At 48.8% G+C, this 23,321-nt stretch overlaps 1 protein-coding gene across 2 annotated transcripts; it reads left to right on the top strand.

Moving 5' to 3' along the window:
* The first annotated feature begins 14,391 nt into the window (after positions 1-14,391).
* LOC119337526 lies at positions 14,392-22,828 on the top strand. 2 transcript variants are annotated; one of them, XM_037609694.1, is made up of 14 exons: positions 14,392-14,523; positions 17,361-17,912; positions 18,146-18,273; positions 18,512-18,585; positions 18,763-18,830; positions 19,077-19,199; positions 19,364-19,801; positions 20,207-20,274; positions 20,374-20,428; positions 20,519-20,971; positions 21,111-21,239; positions 21,332-21,480; positions 21,899-21,976; positions 22,541-22,828. In XM_037609694.1, the coding sequence occupies exons 2-14, from the start codon at positions 17,430-17,432 to the stop codon at positions 22,620-22,622; spliced, it is 2,328 nt and encodes a 775-aa protein (XP_037465591.1). In that variant the 5' UTR covers positions 14,392-14,523; positions 17,361-17,429; the 3' UTR covers positions 22,623-22,828. The 2 variants fall into 2 exon arrangements, with proteins under 2 accessions (XP_037465591.1, XP_037465590.1); XM_037609693.1 differs by having other exon boundaries at positions 14,412-17,141.
* The last annotated feature ends 493 nt before the right edge of the window (positions 22,829-23,321 follow it).

Raw genomic sequence — 23,321 nt, 5'->3', positions numbered from 1 at the left:
GGTTAATTTAGTGGTTTGATCATATTGTGTTAGCTAGCTAATAGAGAGAAAGTGACCTATCTTTCTCCGGGCTTGGTCGACGCTAGTTACTATACGTATAGAAAGAACATGACACGCTAGCTAGTAAGCAAATGAAGAAACCATTAATTACACAAGATCGTCATGAACATATACGTACAGAGAGAAGTGACCTCTCTTTCTCCGATATTGGTCAACAACAAGTTTTCATATATCTATCCGACGCTACTACATATATACAATATAACATCTCTTACAATCCCTAACATCTAAAATCCATGTCAACTTTCACATGGCATTCTCTGTCTTTATGTATGACGTGGTCAAGAAAGAATCCCGCCAATTCCTCTTGAATTGCTCGTATGCGATCATGTGGTAGGAGTTCATCTCGCATCTGCCATAACTAATTTAAAGAAGGGGGTCAATACATATATATGAATGAAACTCAACACAATTGATGGTAATAAAATAAATTTGTGAATATTGTTTACGTACTTTATATTGTTCGTCAGAGTAGCCCCGCTGAGAGGTCGAGTTTTAGATGAACTCGCAAACGTAGTATCCATATAAATTATTCTCGCCTTCCTGCCACAAGAATTTTACGAGAAATAGAGTTCAATCAAACTAATAATCAAGCATGGTAAGTGGTATTGATGAAATTAGAATCAATGAGAGATGCACGGAACTAACTAGTACTACTTACTTTGGAGTGTGTAAATCGCAACTCTCTCTGCAGACCCGGAACCATTCCGGTGGACTTTTTCCAAACCCCGCCAGGCAAAGGAAATGATTACTTGATATCAGCAAATGAACGAAAGTTGCCGATATGGTGCGATAATGATCGATTGAACTTACTTCGGGAGCATTGCAGTCATGTTCGCATAATCCTGGGATCTTTACGTCTCGAGTCTAAAACAGTTACTATTCCCCCATCAAGCTTAATCTCTAGCAGAATAAAGTGAAAACTGCGCACACATAACTCATCAATTGCATTACTATAACCTCGAGTAAGCGAAATCGAATATGCACAAGACAGTAACACTCAATTGAAGTCGTAAGGAAAGAGTATTTTAGCATAAATACTAAATGTATGGGATTGGTGATGCGTTCCATAATGCATATCTGCTTGTTATCATATATTACTATCTAAATGACACTAATACTACAAGTGTAACATGTTACCTTGGCCACGTGTTAAAATTCCTTACATGCTATTATATGTCAAGTAGAATATAGGTGAGGCACGTTAACTTATGCTAGTATTAGTGTCATTTACTCCATCCGTTCGGAATTACTTGTCTCGGAAATGAATGTATCTAGAACTAAAATATGTCTAGATACATCCATTTTTGCGACAAGTAATTCCGAACGGAGGGAGTAGATTGTAGAGCCAACCAGACCGTGATTTTTATGAGGAAACTCTTGAAGCGGGAAAACATCAACTCAAATTCATTGCTTCATTATGAATTTAGGTGAGACTACATAGGATATATGTAGTGCGTATTAAACAAGAGTCTGCGGAGAACAAGAAACCGAGTAGTACTCATATATGTCGACGCCAATGTGGTGCATATGATACAGTGTCGTTGTCCAACAAAGTAAAAGGATTCCTATCACGGTCCCACATATGGTGAGAGTCGGTAGACGCTCGTTGTAGACACCATTTCCTATCTCAGAAACGTTCCTCATTTAGCTAGGATTACCGTGTTGGTGTATAGCTTGTCGTATGACTACAAATGTTTTTTACTGGACACCAGCCTGTTTCCTTCGGGTGGCAGAGTGTTCCACTATGGCTTTTTTCCTTCTTTATTAATCTTGAATAATTCCTTACATGAAGTGGATCTTCTGTGTGTTATTTAGAAATATATGTTGTTCCTTTTCATGAAGAATGACACAGGATGGCAATTTCACAGGTACTTGGGTGTTGGCCTATGTCATCTGATGACCAAGTGTTTTCTTTTAGTGTCATTTGAATCTCTCGTGTATCTGATGACCAAGTTTTTCCCTGTACCAGATATCATCTCGAGGGGCAACATACCGACTTGTCTGAATGCTCATGTACTGCTATCAGTCTCTGAAGATGTGAATTCGGCTGCTAACAGTGGGATGATTGGGATGTACTGAAAGCCATAGTGTATGGAGGCTTAGTGGAGTATTCATGAAATTCTTTTCTTCACTTGCAGTGGACGTATTCTCATCTTGGGCATAGGCAACCTTATCGTAGGACTTCCTCTCATTTTCCACAATGTAACAAACTTCTCTCTCTCTCTCTCTCTCTCTCTCAGACTGAATTTTCACACTTCTTTTTACTGATCATTACACAAAACTCACCCCCCAAAACTCCGAAAATCTAACATATCCTTTCGTCATCGAAAACAGATCGCCGACCTGAGAGAGAGAGAGATATCCGAGACGTGGACGGGGACGGCAAGCAGGTCGGCCACTACTGGCTGCAGCTCGGGAGGCGGTAGAAATACTGGATTCGCATGGTCCTAGCCCTGCTCTCATACATGATCTTCGGGCTGTTGGGCCTCACTCGCTTGCATCGCCTGCTAGCGCTGGGAAAGGCACACGTCCATACAAGACCCAGGACATACTTCAAGACCCTGACCCTACGTCGCTGGTGTGCTCATCACGAGGCTTCTAGTGCACTACGGAATCATCAAGGAACAAGGCAGTTCGGCTGCTTCTGCTTCTCGCACGGTTGTCATCGGCGTTCGCTTATGCTGCTGATGCAGACACACGTGCATGGGCCTCATTCTTGAAAAGTATAAAACCTGCAGCATGCTCTGATGTTGTGAAGAAATGATGCAATTACTGGACCAAATAATTACTCCCTCCGTTCGGAATTACTTGTCCCGAAAATAAACGTATCTAGAAGCTTACAAAAAACCTCATAAAAGCCTTTTGGAGTGAGACTCTGAGAAATGATCATGAAGTTAATTTTCGAAACAACGATGCAAGCCCCTGAGATACAAGGCTCGGCATATTAAACTCTCCCTATACCTCCAGAAATCCTCGGTAGGAATTGCCCCTATGCATCCCAGCTGGCGGTAGACGGCAGGAGCATATGCTTAACCAAACATGCTTTCTTTTTCTCTTGTTTGTGGACGATATCCTGCTATGTTATATTCCTTGAAACAAATAAACCTTGATGTCGCTAAGGAAACTTTGAAACTCGATTTTTCTATGTGGATTGCTTGTGGAGTGCAGTATCTGAATTGAGGTTAATGTTACAAGTAGTGGTTGGAAAGGAAGAACGGAGTGTATGTACTGTAGTGTGCAGCTTGTGCTCTCTATGCTCTGTATTCTGAAGTGAGGTTTATATATGTAGCTGAGTTGTAAAGTTTACCTAGAGGAGGAGATCCCTTGATGATCTTGCCGTTAATTCGGTCTATCTCTTGGGCGCAGGGCATGCATTGCAAACTCTATGCTCCACTGACTTCATCTTTGACACAAATTGAAAAAAGAACGCCCGTGTCGTCCTCCTCCTGGGGCGACTCGGGCGGCTAGAAACCTAGCCGCCGCCGCCACCACAAACTCCCTCCTCCCCTCCCTTCGCCACCGCCGGAAGATGCCGGCCGGCTAAGCCCGGGGGCCGACGGCGGTGGCGGGGGATCTCCTCTCTCGCGCGTCTTCGGGGTGGGGAGGACCCCAAGGCGTGTGGTGGCGCGACCGATCTGGGATCTGCGGCGCGGCGGATGGTGGCAGGCGGCGGGAGGCCGGCCCGTCCTCGGACGGCGACGGCTTGGCGCGGCGGAGGCCAGGGCTGCGGGCGCTGCGGATGGCCCTTCGGGCGGCGGCGGCGACTGCGGTTGACGGCGGCCGGCTTGGCTGCGGCGGCGTGCATGCTGCCTTCAGATCGGCGACGGCGGCGTGGAGGGCCTGGTGGTCTCGTCGGCGGCACCTCCGATCAGATCTGTTCTGACCAGTGCAGCCGGCGGTGGTGGTCATCTCTTCCGTCAGAGGTGGTCGGCCTGAGGCTGGGTGTTTGGATCTCGGGATCCGTCATCTCGCACCAGCTGCGAGTCGGGGAGACGTAGTTGCCGATGAAAACCGAGCCGACGGCGGGCGATGGCGGCGTTCCACGTCGTTACCTTGATGAAGGCATCGTCATGTGACTACCGTCGACCCACTCGTATTGCTCCGGGGGAAACCCTAGGATCTGGTGTTCCAGACCGGACGATGGCGGCATTGCGGTGTCGTTTCTCTCTTGGGAGCGTCGTTTCGTGGAGCAGCGCTGGAAGTCAGAGGCAGGAGGTGAAGCGGCTTCGTCTTGCATGGAGCTTCGGTGGAGATGTCAAGTCATGCCTGACCGACAGGTGCTATGCTTGGTCATGCCTGGTCGGCAGGTGCTACGCACGACAAATCCTCCAAGGGCTTCAAGTTGTGTTGGCTGGTGGTACGTGGCAGCATGGCGCTTAGGTGTATCAGTGTCGACCGCGACGTGTACAGCTGTTTGCGCGCAGGGAGGAGGTGACGTTGGGCGCCGTGGTGGCGTCGACGATAGCTGGACCGAGCAAGGTTGATGCATCAGTACAGTTCTGAAGATGGAGCGGTGGCAGTTGGCGGCGGCGGCCTCTGAGAGCACGCCGGACCAGTGTGTGCCCCAGACCCGGCAAGTGGCTAGGTTGGGGTCTCAGGTCTTAGATGTTAGGCTTGGCTGCGATGTCTGTTTGGTATTAGGTCCAGGCTATCTGCGCCCCTTCGTCACCTGGATAGGTGTAGCGACAGTTTGCTGCTTAGATGGCGGCTTTAGTCTTACTGTTGTATGACTTTGTAAGGTCTTATGAGAATAATTAATAAAGTGGCCGTATGCATCGCCCAGATGCAGAGGCCGGGGGTCATCCTCCTTTTCTAAAAAAAAAACTGACTTCATCTTTGTGGACCCCGGACTCGACTCTGGTCATCAGCGAGCTTTGAGAAGGCGGAAGGCGGTGGAGAAGATGGACAATACAAACTGCAATTGTGCCTGCCTGTAGCTCTGCTTTGCTCTGCTTTCTGAAGTCTGAATATTTGCCTGTAATAGCTCCCTCTGTGTTTTGCTCTGTTTTCTAGACGGTATAGCTTGTGGTTTGAGGCGTGAGGTCGACTCGACTTGGGGCCTGACAAACAATCTTTCTCCTTCTGTCCACTAATGGTGAACGGAGATGCTGCCTGCCTCCTCATGCTAATGGCGGCTGGTACTCCATGTACGGCATCAAAAACCCTAGCTAATGGTGTATCACACGATCAGGACGCGACGATTCCACTCCAGCTCTCGCCAGGCAAACCCCACCGCCACGGCCGCCTCTCCGTCACCTCTCACCGCCTCCAGCTTGATCGATCGTCAACACTAGGTACTGATTGCTTGACTGCTTGACAATCACACACCAATCCAATCCGATCAATCTTGTAAGGGAAAGATCTGTGTAGTTGGTTTCTAAAATTTACTGGAGAGGTAGGAAATATGATGCCTATCATAGTTGCTGCTTTAGTTTGGAGTATATGGATGGATAGCTAGAAAACATGTTTCCTACTGCTAATGGCTTTTCAACTGTCATGTTCGTCTGAACTGGTCTACAGAAACGAGGCCTACAAAACAAACATCATGTGCGCTTGGAAAGTGGAAAGAAGCGGTTGGTGCCTGGGCTTGGTTTAATCTTACTCGGGACGGGAGGGACTGTGGTTTGGTTTGCTTGCTTTGAGTCATTCAGTGTCAGGTTTACTCTCCTGAAGATGATGAAATGCTTCTGATAAGTTTGTCCTGAATGCACATGTTCGGCTGAATAAATAAATAAACAGTAGCAATTGCCTCTATGCATCCCTGCTGTCTGTAGTCGGCAGGAGCATATGCTTAACCAGACTCGGTGGCTTTTCTGTCTCTGTCATTTGTCGCCCCGAGTGCCATCGTTGCTGTGGACGATATCCAGCTCTGTTAATCCTTCAAACAAATAAGAGTCGTTGGATGTTGCCAAGGAAACTTTGAAACTCAAGGTTTATTTCTAGTATGTGTCTTGCTTGTGGTTGTGGAGTAGAGTATCTTACCTGAGGTTAATGTTAACATAAGGGGCTGGGATGGTACCAGAACAGACTGTGGCTAGGTTGTGCAGTGCTGTAGAAGCTGAGGAGCGCTTGTGCCTTGTCTGCTCTGTTTCTGAAGCGTGGTGATGAGTGCACACTCATGGTCTATATATATGCCGGTGACCCCTTGATGATATATGCCGTCAATTCATTTTGTCTCTTGAGCCCAGGTCCTCCAGCCTCCAATTATCAGCCAAGGATGACGGCAGAAGGCAGTGGACAAAGATGGACAATCAGAACTGATACATATATAGATACAGAATGCAATTGTGCTTTCCTGTAGCACTGCTCTCTAAACTCTGAATACTTGTGTGTCGCAAGCCCTGCTTTTGCTCTGCTTTCTCAACTCTACTTTGCATGTAGCTAAGCCTCCTCTACTCGATCCTCTATTTGCTCTCTTTTCTCAACTCTGAATATTTGCCTGTCGCTTCCTCTGTTTTTGCTGTGGATATTTGTCTTTAGCTTGAGGTTTCATGCGTCAGGTTGACTCGACTTGGGGCCTGATCTTCCTCCTTCCGACCACGGGACCAACCGAGACGTTGCCTGCCTCCTCACGTTAAGGCTCCGTTTGGTTTGGAGGCAGAAAAAATGAAGAAATAAGTAACTGCACAGGAATAGAGTCGAGTGACTAGAGCGAGCCTATGGAGCCTTGTGACCTGTTCGGTGTGCAGGAAATGGAGCCCTTGGAGTACGATGAAGAGATGGGCGTTCTCACAGCTGATTAGAGTTTTTTATTGTCTCCAGACGTGATGACCTCCCATGCAGCCATTGTTTATTCGGCTGGACCGCACTATAGCAAGAGCTTAGCCTCGCGTCTCGGTCAGAACATGAGGTTCCGGTGGATTTTTCGTTTCGTGTGAAAAGTACAGGTTCACGTGACTTTCCACTGGAACAGAATACCATATTCCTGTGAAACGAACGCACTGCAGGTAGAAGTTACTAAGGAAACTGATCCTTCAAAAGTTCCTGTGAGATTCCTACGTACCGAACGGAGCCTAATGGAGGCTGCTAGATATCCTCTCTTTCTTTTTGTTAGAAGGGAGAATACACACTAGACTGTGTGATATTTAGATACAGCGCCGAATCGACGTCATCGGGAACCATAGCTAGGTACAAACCCAACACTTAAAGAGGTAACTCAAGGGGTTCATCGAGGGAGGCAGCAATTTGACAACACATGCAATATCACTCAATCTCAGTGGCGAGCAGTCTCAAGACTTGCTGAATTTCTCCGTGGAAACCGGCAAATCCCGCTATCTTATTCTTAGGTCACTCAAGATGCAAGGGGACAACATGTTCGGCCTGCCTCCCTTGGTTATCATTTTAGCTGGTCTCAATAAGTTGCGTCTTTCATTCCCCTCATCAGCTGAGCAGTGCATTATTGCTGCCTTGAGCGAACTGTGCAGCCTGAAGCTGACTGCAAGTCTGCAACTCAACTGGACAAGCACGTCATCGGACAAGGTGCATTCAGAATCCTGCAACACCTATGCACCACTGTGTAGAAGTGGTGACTCACTGAGTTGGGCATCGAGTAAATAGCATAAAACTACTACTCCCTTCGTTTTTAAATATAAGTCCTTTTAGAGAATCCACTATGAACTACATACGGAACAAAATGGGCGAATCTACATTCTAAAATATGTCTACATACATCCGTATGTAGTTTGTAGTGAAATCTCTAAAACAAACTTATATTTAGGAACGGAGGAAGTACTTTACAGGCTAGGGCTTCAAAAAACTACCGAATTTTATTTTTCGCTGATAACTACCAAGTCAGGGGATGACTGTTTCAAAAAACTCTAACTGTCCAGTGCTTTATTATTGATTGTGATTATGACAGTTGGGGCCTGCATGTAGAAAAACTGATTGTTTGACTGTTTGTTTGACCGTTAAATGACATCTAGGGCCCATATGTCAGTGTCCCTGCAAACTTAAAAAAGCAATCATGTCCTCCAAACAAATTGAAAAAAGCCATCGGGTTCCTCCCGTGCTCAAGATCCCGCAGGAGCGCACCCGCCGCTGTGCTCGCCGCTGAGCTCCCTCCCGTCGCGGCGTCCGGTGCGCATAGTCGCGGAGCTCCCTTCCAGCGCCGCCGCACAGCTCCCTCTCGTCCTCCGTCGCCCGCCAGTGCGCTCCGCTGCAGAGCTCCCTCCCCGCGTGCATGCCGGCTGCCGCCTCCACCTGCCGGCGAGCTGCGCCTGCAGCCGCCATGATCTCCCCTCCGCGCGTCCTCTCCCTCTTTCCAGGGCGCGGCGGCCCAAGCCCCTGGCCATGGCGCTCGGCTGGCGGCAGCCCATGCCCCTGGGCGCGGCGGCCGGAGTCCCTGCCCCCTGGCCATGGCGCGTGGTTGGTGGCGGCCCGTGCTCTTAGGTGCCGGCTGCTCTTTGCGCGGCGCTCCTTCCGGGAGTCAGCCCTGGCTTGGCGTGTGGCGGGGTGGCGGAGGTGGTGGAGATCGGGCCTTGGTCGGGAGGGGATGGGAGAGAAGAAAAAGATAAGAGGAAGAAGAAGGATCTGACATGTGGGTCCCATATGTAAGATAACGGTCAAAAAAAACAGTCAAACAAACAGAATGTTTACGAGTGGGTCTGACCCATCAGAATACGGTTTAAACTGCTAGTGACGAGCATTTTGAGTTTTTTGAAACAACCAACCCCTGACTTGGTAGTTATCAGCGAAAAAAATATTTCACAGTTTTTTGGAACCCTAGCCTGTAAAGTAATAGTTTTATGCTATTTATTCCTGCGCATACAGGGGAAGCTCTGCCGTGCCTCAAGTTGCTCCGTCTGCTACGTAAAAATCTAGATGGCTTTTCCTGCACATCGGGGACCGACGGCCGCCGAACGGCAATTTTGCTTCAGCTCAAACTGAACACCCATACCGGCCAACAGTACACGGGGTGGAGTCTTATACGCGAGCGCGCCCACATGCCGCCGCGCTTCACCACTCCTCTACGTGCGTGCATGATCCACATGCCCCACGTCGCGCTCTGACGCGATCAGCGCGGCCAGGCTGCAACAGATCGTCACGCACACCTCCCCGCTACTTGCACCAATCGACTGGGCGTACACTTTCGCGTCGGGTGCACATACACGCACGCACACCCGTGCACCATGCACACACGCCCATGTCCACCACGGAGCAGACCTGGCGCGCCGACGCCGGTCACCACCATATGGGCATGGATTATCTGCGCCAATACTTAATACACCCGTCATTTGTAATAATACAGTGCCAATATATAGGTAGTCAAGACATGGAGCATGCACATGTTCAAATTATTGACAAAAATAAAACGAGAGATATGGCATCAAACAAGTGATGAGAAGAACGCTACAAGAAATCAACAACATGAACCATCGCCCTTGACAACACGTGAAGGGTGAGAGAGAGAGGCTATTCAAAAGAAATGCCTAAAGGAAGAGAACGAGAGGGCAAAACACAGATGCATGCTGCCGGTGCCGGATCCAAACTTTGAACTCCAGATCATGGGTTTCACTTCCAAGATCAATTTCGAGAAACCATTCCGCCAAGATACTGCCAGAGAGTGCAAGGGCCGGTCTAGAGAGAAGGAGAGAGAGGTAGTATCGTGATGAACTCCATTGTTTTTTTTTCTCATGTGCATGTCACTTGATGTGGTGAGAGAAAAGCATACATATGGGAGCGCTGACGTCATTTTGTCCTAGGTGTTCCATGTGCATCCCCAGGGTGAGTGCGCATAAGAGCATCTCCAGCCGCGCCCTCAGAATGGCCTTTCCAGACGATTTTTTCGCGCCGGCGCCGAAAAAACGGCTCAGTCACACCCCCAAAGGATCATTTTTCGCCGGCTCGGACCGAGATTGGCGCCGGTGGACCCAGACCGAACCCGGCGCGCTGGGGGGCGCTTGGGGGCGCCGGCCGAAACGTTTTTGGCGTGAAAACCGGCGGGCCCTCCTTGGCAGCGACTCGACTCTTCTCGCCACATCGTCGTCCTCATCGCCTCGGTTCCCGCGGCAAATCAATGCCAAAGCTGCCCCGCGCTGCCGCGCCGGTCAGCCTCCTCCATTGATGCCTCACGAGCGGCGCAGTAAAGACCGCACGACGCGCGTCTCTTGGCCGCCACGCGTACGCACGGAGGCCATGCGTACGCGCGACGCCTCCGATTATATAAGACGCCCCCAGCGCGCCGGTGAATGCACAGACAATGCATCGCCGCTCCTTCCCCGGTCCTCCCTCTCCCCTCGCCGTCTCCATAGCCATGGCCGAGCGTTTCCCAGGCGACGGCGCGGCCGCGAACGGCTTCGGCCGCCGCCACCTTCACGAGGACAAAGCTCGACTCCTCTTTGAGGCCGAGTACCCGGTCCCGCCGGACAAGCGGGTGCCCGGGGCGTGGAGGATCAGCGCCGGAGGGGTCCCGGTGCCACCACCGCCCATCGGGGTGGCGCGGCGCGCGGAGATCGCGCGCATCCGCTCCTCTCCGCCGCAGGCTGCGAGGGAAGGGTCACGGTACGTTCCCGGCAGCCCGGTATGGGAGCCGTACTTCCGTCGCCGCCACGCCAAGCAGCTCGAGGCCCCCAACGGTGTCGTGCCCTCCGGGAGGCTCAACTCCGAAGGCCGCCGCTGATGGTGGGGCGTGCCCGGACGCACACTGGAGTCCGTCCTCGAGTACATCGAGGGCGACAACACGCCCAGGCTGGAGTACCCCGCTCCACCGTCCTTCTCTCACCGGCGTGGAAGCTCTTGGACGCCGAGGCAGGGGGCATCCTCTTCCTCGTCCGGCCGCTTGACCGGCTCCCCTTGCCTCCCCCCTCCCCATCAAGCCGGAGCCCCAGGACACGCCGGTCAGCCAGCGCACCCGCAGCTCCGGCATCCGCACCGCCGACCCCTTCCCCGCCTCTGGACGCCTCGTCCTCGTCAGGACGAAGCCGGAGCCCGGCCTCCCTGCGGAGTACGAGGCCATAGCTCGGCGTGGCTTCTCCGACGAGGAGGCCCTAAAGTGGGCGCGGGACGACTACCTACGCGACGAGATGGTCCGGCAGCGCCGAGCCCTGGAGGAGATAGCCGCCCGCAGGCATGGGCGCGAGGACGAGCACGGCGTGGTGATCCTCGACAGCGACGAGGACGAGGACGCTCCCGGACCGTCCAACCCGCCGCGCCAACCTGGGGAGGGGTGCAGCAGGGACGGCGGCCGTGGAGGAGGCGATGACGACGACAACGACGACAGCGGCGACTACACGCAGTTCTACAACCGCCTCGGCATGTAGAGCTTCAAGGGCGGCGGGCGGCGAGGCGGCGGCGGGTCTAGTAGCGTTTTTTTCTTTTGTGTAAAATATTTTAAATATGTATGAACTCGTTGAAGTTTGGATGAATTTAGCCGTGTTTTAAACAAACTCGTCGAACTTTTTCTTTTTTTTAAACAATTTGACGCGCCTGGGGCCGGCGACTGGGGGCCAACTCGCCCCAGGCCCGTTTTTGCGCCGGCTCGCCCTTGGACAGTGATTTTAGGCGTTTCCTGGGGGGCCAACGGCTGGAAATGCTCTAAGGCAGGACTCTGTCGAAGTTCACTCGCAAGAGTCTCCTCGAAAGTACGTGTCTTCAGTAATAATCAAGGCACGTACGCATATTATAATTATCAATATAATACTAAAGACTAAGAGCAACTTGAACGGGTGACCCAAATGGACATCAATTTTATCTACTTTTTATCTGTTTGAATCACCTGTCCGCTTGTTCGCATCCGCTCTTTCATTTGGGTCGGCATGTGTGCCCAATGGGACGCGAGCTCGTACTAGGGACGCCTCCGTGCCCGGCGGGCGCGACCACCTGCTCGAGCAGCTCCGGCCGAGCGCGAGGCGAAGCCGGCGGTCGAGCTACAGAGTGGAGGCGATCGGGCGCGCGAGCTCCAACGCGGACACGCGCGAGCAGGGCAGCATGGCGGGTGTGTGAGACAAGGCAGGGCGAGCGCGGCAGGCATGGCGGCCGGGCGCGGAGAGCTCCAACGCTGAGGCGCGCGAGCGGGGATGGTAGGCCGGCCGCGCCAGCATGGCGGGGCTGGGCGTGGCGAGCTCCAACGCGAAGACTTGGCTTGAACGCACGCCCCGACCACGCGCACGCAGAGCTGGAGCAGCTTCATGTCAACAGGCTCGGTGCGCAGCTTCATGTTAAGGAGCTCCTGTACGCGCATGTACGTCTCACCTTGCTTGCCTTTTCTGCTCAGGGTCGTGCTCCAGCAGTGCCTGTCCCACGCACGCGCACCCGTCGGCGATCAATCAGAAACAAGACCACATACGGCCAGCGGCGCGTCGGACGCGAGCAAGAAGAAAACTCCTGGCTCACCTGGTGGACGACCTCCTCGTCGGGACAACCACGACGTTGCCGCTGGATCCGCGCCACTGCGTCGCTGGCCTCCACGACCCACCCGAACTCCGGCAGGGCCGTTGGAGGGCGCGCCGCCACGCTGCTGGAGGTCGGCGGCGGCGGGAGCACAGCCGCGCCACTGGTGGCCGCCGGAGCCGGGCCGTGTGCTGGCCCTTCCTCGTTGGCCTGTGGCTGCCTCGTGTTCCGGCTGGGTGGGTGGGTGGTCGTGGTGGGCCAGGAAGAGAAAGGAGGAGAGAGACGGGATGGGATAGATGGGTGGATGGCAAGTGGGCCAGCTGGCACATGCAGCCGGACTGAGGGGGGGTGAAGAGGGTTCCGGTGAAGAGGGCACAAAGAAAGTTCGCTTTGTGTCCGCTTTTGACTCAAATTTTTTCAGATTTGAGTCCAAAATGGGTTTGAGCGGACACCAAATGGATAGTAGGCGGACGCCGTGTTCATTTGGGTTGCCTCGTTGAACTGAGTTTTATGTCCAGATAACCCAATTGAACAAAATGAATCGCCCATTGAAGTTGCTCTAAGGGTCCTTTCGGCAACCCGCCGACTCCTAAACATACGAGAAGCTGCGGGGTGAAGGGACTGCAGCTCTGTGCTTTTTAACTGCAGCTCCGTCAGTCCTGGAGCGGAGCTGCGGAGTGAAGGGACTCCGAACGAACAGGGCGTAAGTATAACTCTTTTAAATGAAATAATTAAAAAGTACAACTCTTTCAAATGAAGAGCAGATAAGAATCCAATAATCTTGTCTAATCAGATTCCAGTGTTTGGAACTACTCCTATGCAGTGTGAGTAGGAGAGGCCAAGGTAATTAACAAGAGAAATCAGCGTGAGCACCGAGGCAATCGACAAAAGCGCTTAGCGTCCGAGGAATTAACAAAAAAAAAAGGAGGCAGGCACGAGCACGACAGTAGAGGCACAGCCAGTGCGATGCATGTGATGTGACAATGCACGGAGATGAACCACAAGACGAGGATAGAATAGATACACAGAGTCTCCATCTGCTTCCGCTCTCCTCTCGCCACAACGCTACTAGCCACACTCTACTTCGGATGAGGCCACCGGGCATGTATGACCGGCTGCCTGGCAAGGAGGAGCTGCAGCCGGAGGTGGTTCTCTACATGGCGTCAGCTTCAGAGCACGCACCTCCGCCGATCTCTACGCCTTGCGCGCCCTGCTGCGGGGCTACGACCTGACCATGGACGAGCGCGGCGTGTTCACGAGCTAACAAAGCGCACCGCTGCGAGCTCAACTCGTTAGAGCATCTTCAGCCGTTGAGCCCCCGAGGAGGCATTTTTTCCGCCGCTTGGGGGGCTGCCGGCGGAATTTTTGGCCTGGGGGTGAAAAAGTTTTCAGCCGTGTCCACCCCCAAGCCGTGCCCAGGCCGCGCCCGCCCCAGGCCACGGCCGGCCCGGCCTCGCCGCCGAGCTCGAGCAGAGCAGCATGAGCGCGAGCGCGAGCCGGCTGAGCAGAGGAGCCACAGCTTCACCGGCGCCGTCTCCGTCCTCCCCTCCGTCTCCGACGCCGTCTCATCCGCGCAGGAGCCCGACGTCTGCATCCTCACCTGGAACCCCACGACGGGGTAGCCGGTGAACAGCTGCCTGTCTTCTCCGCAGCCGCGCGCTCGCAGGCCGCGCTCTCCCGCGGCCGCGCTCGCCGCCCAGGCCGCGCTCACGGGTGCCCTCCTTCCGCGATAACTGTGAGTTCTCCCATGGCGTGTTCGAGAGCTGGCTGCACCCGACACAGTACAGTACCGCACCAGGCTCTGCAAGGAGGGAGCTGCTTGCGCCCGCCGCATCTGCTTCTTCGCGCACGATGAAGATGAGCTCCGCCATGTGCCTCACAACAGTGGGGCTGGTCTGCTATCACCCCGTGCAACTTCATACATCGACATGACTGCCGCCGCTGCACTTGGGCTCCTTCCTGGATCTCGGCGGCCGGCTCGTGGCCGAGCCCCGCCTTCGTCTGCAAAGCCTGCAGGACGGTCCCTGCCCAAGTGCAGCGAGTCCCCGCAACAACAAGATGCTGGATCCTGTAAGTGGCATTATTGAGGAGGAGGAGAGGGTTGTCCTTTTTTATCCAACCCAACTACCCAAGGTGAGTAGGTGACACTTCGTTTCTCTCCTTCTATAATTCATATCCCTCTACTACTATAGCTCCTACAAAAAGAAAAGAAAAACCCCAAGACTGAACATGCTTTCCTTTTCCTTTCCTTTTCTTGATGCTCACCTAACTCGATCGTGTTCAGTTAGGCCTTTTGGAGGCCGAGCTCCACGGAGCTGGTTTTCAAAATACGAATTTCCACTGTTAAAAATAGTTTGAAAATTTTTATATACACTCTCACACATGTGTATTGCGTATGTGCAAAAATTCTTAACCATATACTTTCACACGTGGTGTACAAAAAAAACAATAATATATTTCTAGAATGGGCCGATTTTTTTTGTTGTTGGGCCGGAAATTTTCTTTTTCGTACAGCCTACCAATCACAAGAAAATCAAATGATTTTTTCACACGTGCGTGCGAAAATCATATAAGTTTCCTTGGAACTTTTTTCCATTTTTTTGAAACTTTTAAAAATGACTTTTGAACTTTTTTTTTCAAAATACGAGCTCCCTGGAGCTCGTCCTCCGTTGACAATTTCCAGATCGTGTTGCGCTATAGAGGGGAAAACATTGCTGCTGTTATTATGTTAGCTAAACACTGCTGCTGCTGTTATTTTCTTCAGATAGCAAAATAAACGGCCAGGACATGACCTTGTACATGACTTAGTCAAGCTGATTTCATATGTTAGTTAGTTAGCTGATGAATAGGCGCAGCCTTGATCTGGTCATGGGATGGCATGACACGGTGATGGCGGCAAGTGCGCACACCTTGCCCCGGCTGCTGGCAGAGGCAACCATTGCGTGTAGGTGGCTGGGAGGAGAGGCCCGGCGACTAGGGGCAGCGGTGGAGGAGTCCCGACGACAAGGAGGCCGCGGCAGAAGAGGGCCCCACCAGAGGAGGGTCCGACCTAGGGTTCGGCCGGGGGGCACTGCAGAGGAGAGGCGGTGATGACGAGAGCGCGCGGACGCGGCATAGGAGAACAGCCGTGGCGGCAAGCGTGGCACGGGGGTGGAGGAGGGGCGCGGTGGTGACGAGGAACGGGGTTGTGGGCGAGAGCGGTGGAGAGACTTGAAATTTGCATTTTTGGGAGAGGGTAGGGTTGTTTTGGATGGAGACAGCCGGGGGATAACTGCAACTTCGATAGTGGAGGGGGCTACCTGTGACGGGCGTGCTTAACTACCCGCCACCGCAATATGCTGTCAATAGTGGCCCTCGTGAAAGGTCAACTTAGGATGGTCAGTAGAGCCAGCCCGCCACTGCAAAAGCACGTATCTGTGGCGGGTGCTCGTGCTCGCCCGCCACAGGTGAGTTATACAAAAAAAATTACGAAGGGACCGTATGTGTGGCGGGCATCCAAAAGCACCCGCAACTGCTTCTGCACAACTTGTGGCGGACGCACCATGGCACCCGCCATAGCTAACTTTTCCAAAGTAACTGTTGTGGGTGCCCTGCCCTGCCCGCCGCTAATATGTGATCACCTATAAGCCCTTTCCCATTAGTGTCTTCATCGTAATGGAAACACAACACCCCAGGGGAAGCGAAAGAAGTTCATGTGGCTGACTTTGCGCCTTTTGCACCCGGAGGAGTCTGGTGGTGAGGCTTGAATGGTTTCTTCCTCAGGCTTCTGAGGACCTTTCCAGTTGTTCTTCCTCTTGGAAGAATCGACATGAAAAGCTTCATCCTTGGCTTGCTTCATAATTCTCTCCTCTTCCTGGACAACCTTTAATTTGCCGTTATCTCTGCAAGTGTCCATTTTTTAAGAGAACTTTAGTTGATCGTAAACTGATCAAACTGGCCAGGGAACTTTACTTAATTCACACTTGAAAGCTTTGAGCTTTGAAGAGGCATTCACCTTCCTCGGAATATGCCCTCTCACATTCCCATCCATATTATATTTCTCAATAAGCTTCGCAAAAAGTTTAGAATGGAGAATCTTTCTGAAAACAACTTTGGAAATGCAAACATTTTTCGAATGCATGAACAATTTTTTAGAACATTTTGGTGAAAAGTTTGAACATATTTTTCAAAATGCGAACAATTTTTTAAACTTGGAACATTTTTTAAATGCAATTTTTTTGAATATTTTCTATATATTTATAAAATTTCAAAAATGAAAAGCGAAGGAAAGGGAAAAAAAGAACAGAAAAACTAAAAAAGATGAAAATAAAACTTGAAAAAAAAACAGAAAAGGAAAACAATGAAAATATAGAGAAGACAGCTTGTAAGAAGAGTGCGTGGGCTGGGAGTGTAAGGAATGTGGTCCTTAGTGGGCTGACATTGTTATGGCATCTGGGCCGTGGGCCAGTTCGAGCAGACAGCTTGTAAGAAGCGTGCGTGGGAAGACGACCTGGAAAGCTGGAACGCAAAGTCATGGTGTACACACGACGAGTCAGCGATTGGAATGATCCATTTCTACGCGTATTTGTGATGGAATCCCAATTTGCTTCCTTAACCCCACTTCCGCTCCCACTTGCTCTCTTCCCTTCCCTTCCCTTCCCTTCCCTTGTGTATCGATCGGACACTCCGGCGCCGGCAGCGCCTCGTTCGCGCGCGTCCTCTCCTCTTCGTCGGAACAGCGACGGTAGGGGTGCGCAGCGTCGTCAGCTGAGGTACTCAACCTCTTCTTTATCTTTTTATTACTAATAAAGTGCACTGCACAAAATGGGTCTTGGGATTCAACACGCTAGGGTTTAGGATTTGGGGATTTCTTCTCCGACTGGGAATTTTGCAAAATTAGGATTATCAGGGTTTGCAGGGATCGATTAACCCCTCTTATTTTGCTTATCCTAACAACCTTATCCGTCTCCTCTGTTTGTCTCTCTGCAAAGGGGGAATTTCCACGGTGATTTTGTAGACCGGCCGATCGATCAATCGGTTGCACTCATGCGGAGGAAGAGATGGCCGATCCGTTCAGCCTCTTTAAGGAGTTCCTGGGGTTTGGGTTCAAGATCAAGGGTGCGCTGGACAAGGCCAAACACAACGTGGAGGAGTGCCGCAAGATCGACAACCTCCTGCTCATCCTGAGGGCCATCGCCAAGAACCTGCAGGGTTCGCCCAAGATCATGGAGGACCACTTGATGAGGGACACGGCCAAGGGCCTAGAGAAGGCCCTGCAGCGCGCGTCCGAGTTTGTCGCCGAGTGCAAGCGCAAGGGGGTCCTGCGCCGTGCTTTCAACGCCACCGACATCGCCGAGAAGCTGGGCGGGGTCTGCCTCGATGTGCTGCTCAACATGAACGCCCTACTGCTTGCCAACGGTGCCTTGAACAACTCGGAGCTGGCCGAGCTTAAGGAAATTGTGGCTCAGCTCCGCGCCGACGGTGCCTTGAACAATTTGCTGTTGACCAAGATTCTGCAGATTCTTGCTGATTTGCCACAAGAGGTATCGTCGTTGCTTTACCTTGACACAGCACAACATCTTTATGTATGTATGTATGTATGCATGTCACACTAGGCCTAGCTAGTGCCTCACTGATTATGCAGGATGATACCAAAATCTATTTGTTTTGTTGTTAAATACAAATCAGTGCTCTAGATAAATACCACATTGTTTTATGTAAGCTTATCAGTTGTAATACTGTATATGAATTTGTTTAATTTTCTTTCCTATTTCAGGTGGAAAAATTGGTGAAGGACAACCAGATAAGTTCTAAAATTAAAGACAAAAGGGAGACAAAGAAAACAGCTGTAGCTAGTTCCCAAAACAAAAACAAAGGGGAGGCAAAGGAAACAGATGTTGCCAGGTAAGGTACCTGCACAAGTACGCTCAATTAGCCTGCCATAGAGCTATCCAAATGTATATGTCCCTTTTATCTATCTTGTGGATTAGTATGCTCAGTTACTTGGCCTGCTCTATGCATTATCCAAACATGCCTCTTTTATCTATTTTACGAATTTTGTTGGTTATAAATGTCGATGAGTTAACCTCCTATACCTTTACTTGTTGGTAAAGCATTTGATTTTGTTGCACGAAACTTGCAGGCCGAAAGGGAAGATTCAGAAAAACAAGAAACTAGGGGGTAGCACGGTGGTGCCAGATACTTCCTTACCAGATGGTAACGCCGCATCTTCCATGTTACCCCGACCATTACTTGCATCATGCTGTTTAATAAGAATGTATGAAATCAAACTTAAAAAGGGTCTTTTACAGTACCACTAGTACACATATGTGCTCTTACAGATATCACAGGTGTAATCTAAACTGTGACATGTATTTATTGTTCTTCTGGCAGGCTTAGATGAGTCCGCTTCAGCGGCCAGGGTGGTTGGACAAGGCTCTAGTACTGGTATTATCAATAAGGTATTTCAAATGCTTAAGTTTCATTTAAATCATTGTCATAGTTGGGCAACCCGATTTCATATAAAAGGATGCCTCAAGCTATAATAACTGAGCTATATAAGTAATTAAGCTGAACTTCTATAACAGTAATTTCTTGTCAAGCAGAAAAGTTGTTTGTTTTTTTGAGATGTTACATTGTGTCTTGATGATCTTCATTCTTTCCTTTTTTTCTGTGATGAGAATTGGTGATCTTCATTTGTTATGTAGGCAAGGAGCTCTATCTCCAAGTCGGTGGACAAGGCACAGTCAGTGGGAGTTTCTGCAGCACCATTCCATCCGCAGAAAATAATCAGCATATCCAAGGAACCCGGAGAGACAGGCGGATATAAGGTACCTTTTGTTGCATCCAAACATGCATTCCAGAGAAATTGCAGCATACTGAAGTCGATAGTGAAATCTAAGTTGTTTGAAACAGAGGGACACCACGCCAATTGTTATACATGGCACGTCAAGGTACCATTTGTGAGTTGATTATTTGTGGCTGTTGCTTGCAGATAGACACCTGTTCCTCTGAGACTAGCAAGCTTCTTGAGGTCTACCCGCAGCGGCTTCTCTTCCCCAAGGAGCCAAAAAACAAGGAAACTACTGGATCTGGATGCCCAGTGACCCTAACCAACAGGACAAACCGTTACGTTTGCATCTGGATTAAACCAATAAATGGGCAATTTACAAAATCAGAGATAATGAAGCCCCATTCGACTTTGGTTGTGTATGCGACAATGAATATGCATGCACAACCTCCCAAAGACACGGTCAAGTTTGAGGTGCTCATGATTATCGTAGAGTCGAAGCAAGACTACGGAAAATTGGAGTCATCCATTTCTGGCAAGCTGAAAATGGACAGTGGCTTTATGAAGCATGTTAAGAAGCTTAAGGCAGAGGTGTATCGGGCAATGCTGACACCTATCACTTGTGATCTCGCAAGCTGCCAGGTGATTATAATGTTGACATGCATGATTCAAGCTACCCATGCCCGTATGTATCCTATTAAGACTTGGGATATATATTCCATGTTCCTTCCAAAATCCCTGTGTTCCAGTCAAAACAGCACTCTTCAATCGATGGGCCTTAGATATTTTTTTAACGTTTTGTACTCCCTCCGTTCCCAAATATAAGTCTTTTTAGAGATTCCAACAAGTGACTACATACGAAGCAAAATGAGTGAACCTACACTCTAAAATATGTCTACATACATCCGTATGTTGTAGTCCATTTGCAATGTCTTAAAAGACTTATATTTAGGAACGGAGGGAGTAGAATGTAGTAGATTGATCATTTAATTTCCTGCAGTGGTTAATTCTCTTAACAATTTGCATTATATTAACTTGTTTTACCAGATCATATCAAGATCAATAAAGAGAATGACCCTGGTGACATCCATTGATGCGCACCCCACTAAGCCATGGTGAGTCATATTTATAGAATTATAGCCCATCCAGTGACGCAACTCTTATATTAGTTATTCCAATATTTCCTCTTATTTGCACCATAATATGCATCATAGGATTGTGACGGGTCATGAGGGAGGGGATTTTTCCATTTGGGACTACCAGAAGCAGGTATCATTACTGCTACTTTATAGCCAGCGTGTGGTTGCTAATGCAGTGAAAATTAAGTTGGTGAAACTTAATCTGCTGATTGTGTGGCAGGAAACTGTGATGAAGTTGCAGGTCAATGAGGTGCCAGACAAGGGTGCATGGCAGCGACCTGCCTTTTTTCAACTCATCAAAGAGAGGTCTGTCCAAGATTCGGTTTTTTCAGTCAAATTTACCGCCGAAGGGAAACGGTTGGTAGTGGGGGATGGTCGCGGATACATCTATGTCTATGATTCCACCAACACTAAGCTGCAGGAGGTCAAGAAAATCAGAGCTTATGATAAAAAATCTGTGAACTCTCTGGCTGCACACCCAGCAAAGCCATACCTTCTTTCATCGTCTGCTTTTAGTAGAAATATCAAGCTTTGGGACTGGAGTGAGAACTGGAAAGTTCAAAATTTCGACGTGAAACCTGAGAATACATATTATGATGGTGTGCACAGTGTCAAGTTTAATCCAAGGGACACCAACACTTTTGCTTGTGTTACCGATGAGGACAGAGTAAAGGTTTGTTATCGCCTCTTCCTTCCCTAAGTCTTCGTATGTGTGCGTGTTGTAGTTAGTGAATAATTGACTAATTCAGTTATTTTGGTTGTTATTTGTATATTTAATGTTAAAAGATGTCTTCTCTGCATGAGATTTATAGGTCTGGAACATCAAAACTTCCAGTCTTGAAACCACACTGAAGGGGCCATTCGTCATGGCTGATTATTTCTTCACTCGCGGTCATCAGCACTTGATGGTTACTTTGAGATTTGACTCACACAACTCTGAGGTGAAGAACATTAAGCATTGATGATTGTTTTCATAACAGGAATGATAATAGTTGTGTGCATATATAAGCCTCATAATTTGTGTGAAAATCAGATATGGGATTTGAAGACACAAGAAGTTGTTCACACTCTTAGCGTGAGTGGGCGTAAAATGACCTGGGTTGCTTGCCACCCAAAGCTTCCAATACTGGTTACAATGTTAGATGATGGGACTGTATGTTTGTGGGATGCCAGTACCTACAGGTAACTATAATGCTTCTGCTCAATATACTAGCTCTGTCCATCCCTTTTTAAGATATGCATGTATTCCATGATTCAAACATACTATTTTTGACCAACAATCTTTTTAAATTTTTGAAGACTGCATTCATGTTATTACAACCTATAAAGATTACCCAAACCACCATGACTACAATGGAGTCATCTCATATCTTGGCACAACTAGCTGTTCCGGTGAGTTGGTACCAGTGGTTGGTCCACAAGCAGTGTTTTTTTATTAAAAAAATTAGCATTGTCTGCATTACTTGATTTCTGGTTTGTTCTTGGGGTTGCATGTAAGGTTTGGCCAGGCATTGCATAATTTAATCCAGTGACATGGAAGGTCTTTTATTTGTTCCTCAAAGCAACACATACAACTAACGCTGCTCTCCTAATTATATAGGCTTGAGAAAATGGTTCACATTACCAACAGCAAGTGTCGTGATTTGGTATTTGTCCAAGACACAAATGGCCGACCCAGGTACTTCTCAAGTTCTTTTTTTTTTGTATTAGCATTTTCATTTATGTAAAATACATGTTGGGTGTGGCTTCTCTATATAACTAAAGGATATCCCGCAAATTGCTCTGGGATTTGTAGAAAGTACAGATTGACCAAAGAATGAGAAAAAAAAGAAGCAATTGACGCTAGAATTATTATTTTCAGAAATTTTGTAAAGAAAGCTCTATAATGAAACGTTGAATGTAAATGGTGGATGCTTGAATGTTTCAAATGCTAATGCCACCTATAAAAATGGACAAAGTATTATACATGAAAACTTGGACAATCCGAAACATTGTGGGTGTGCAAATAAAGACAGCAAACTGACAAATGCTTCTATATTTTGTTCTGAAGTTATTACTAGTCTAGCTAAAAGAATTATGCCAATTTTGATTCTAACGTTGAGAGGCACAAAATGGTTTCTCATAAACTATAATGCCCAACTCTACTGTTCTTGCTCGGTTTGTTTTTTCTCTCTTATTATATAGTTATGATTCTTTCCAATTTCACAATGCTAACCTCTGATTATCTAACCTAATTTCATAGGCTCGCTATCGCATTTAAGACAAGGATAGCAATCATGCAAGTTAATTTGCCAATTGCAAATACAAGCAATGCAAGTGGATGAATAACGGGAACTAACTAGGAACAACCTCCCTGGGGGGCAAGGCAACGGAGGCCATCACGGAGATTGGGATAATGTATTTATGTATTTGGGGAATTGATATTTCCTCCTGTAATTAATCTTGTAAAAATACTGTTGTGGATAAGGATACTTTTGTGAGCATTGTGATATTTTTATTATATTTTTTCTGAATTTTATTATATTTATTATGAATTTTCTCATTTGAACTCAAGTTTGAATAATTCAAACCTCAATTTTGAATTCAAATATATGTGTATGGTTCATGTTTGTTTTAGAACCATCTATCTTGTGTAAGTGTTTATGAGTCAAAGACTCACTTGTGTTATTGTTCAAATTTGAAAGCCCAAATTTTGGATTTGAACAAAGATCATGTTGAAATTTACTTCAAAACTTATGATGACCTAGCTCTAACTCATCACCAAGTTCAAATCTCAATCACTTTGTTATCTCAAAACAAAAGTTTGAAATTTACCCACATTTCAAATGCATGACATGCAAGTGTACAGATCCTAAATCTACCCCCTTTCGTGTCCTACTTTGGGATGTTACACTTGCGTCCAGTGTGTACGTCTTCGTGGTGTGCTTGGAAATGGCATCCTCCGTTGTCCAGTGTTGTGGCTCATCAGTGTCACAGGCTGTGTTGGAGAAGCTAGAGGTGGAGGGGTTGTTGCTCCCCTCCGT

The sequence above is a fragment of the Triticum dicoccoides genome, chromosome 7B (genome assembly GCF_002162155.2).
Source record: "Triticum dicoccoides isolate Atlit2015 ecotype Zavitan chromosome 7B, WEW_v2.0, whole genome shotgun sequence".
Classification (NCBI taxonomy): domain Eukaryota; kingdom Viridiplantae; phylum Streptophyta; class Magnoliopsida; order Poales; family Poaceae; genus Triticum; species Triticum dicoccoides.
Note: the sequence above shows the minus strand (reverse complement) of the source record. Positions and strands in the feature narration are given on the sequence as shown.

Excerpts from the sequence above, each read along its gene's own strand:
- LOC119337526 (XM_037609694.1), top strand. The coding sequence starts at position 17,430 with ATGGCCGATCCGTTCAGCCTCTTTAAGGAGTTCCTGGGGTTTGGGTTC. Across the intron at positions 18,274-18,511 it reads AAGGAAACAGATGTTGCCAG|GCCGAAAGGGAAGATTCAGA; the intron begins GTAAGGTACCTG and ends CGAAACTTGCAG. Across the intron at positions 20,429-20,518 it reads TTTGGGACTACCAGAAGCAG|GAAACTGTGATGAAGTTGCA; the intron begins GTATCATTACTG and ends ATTGTGTGGCAG.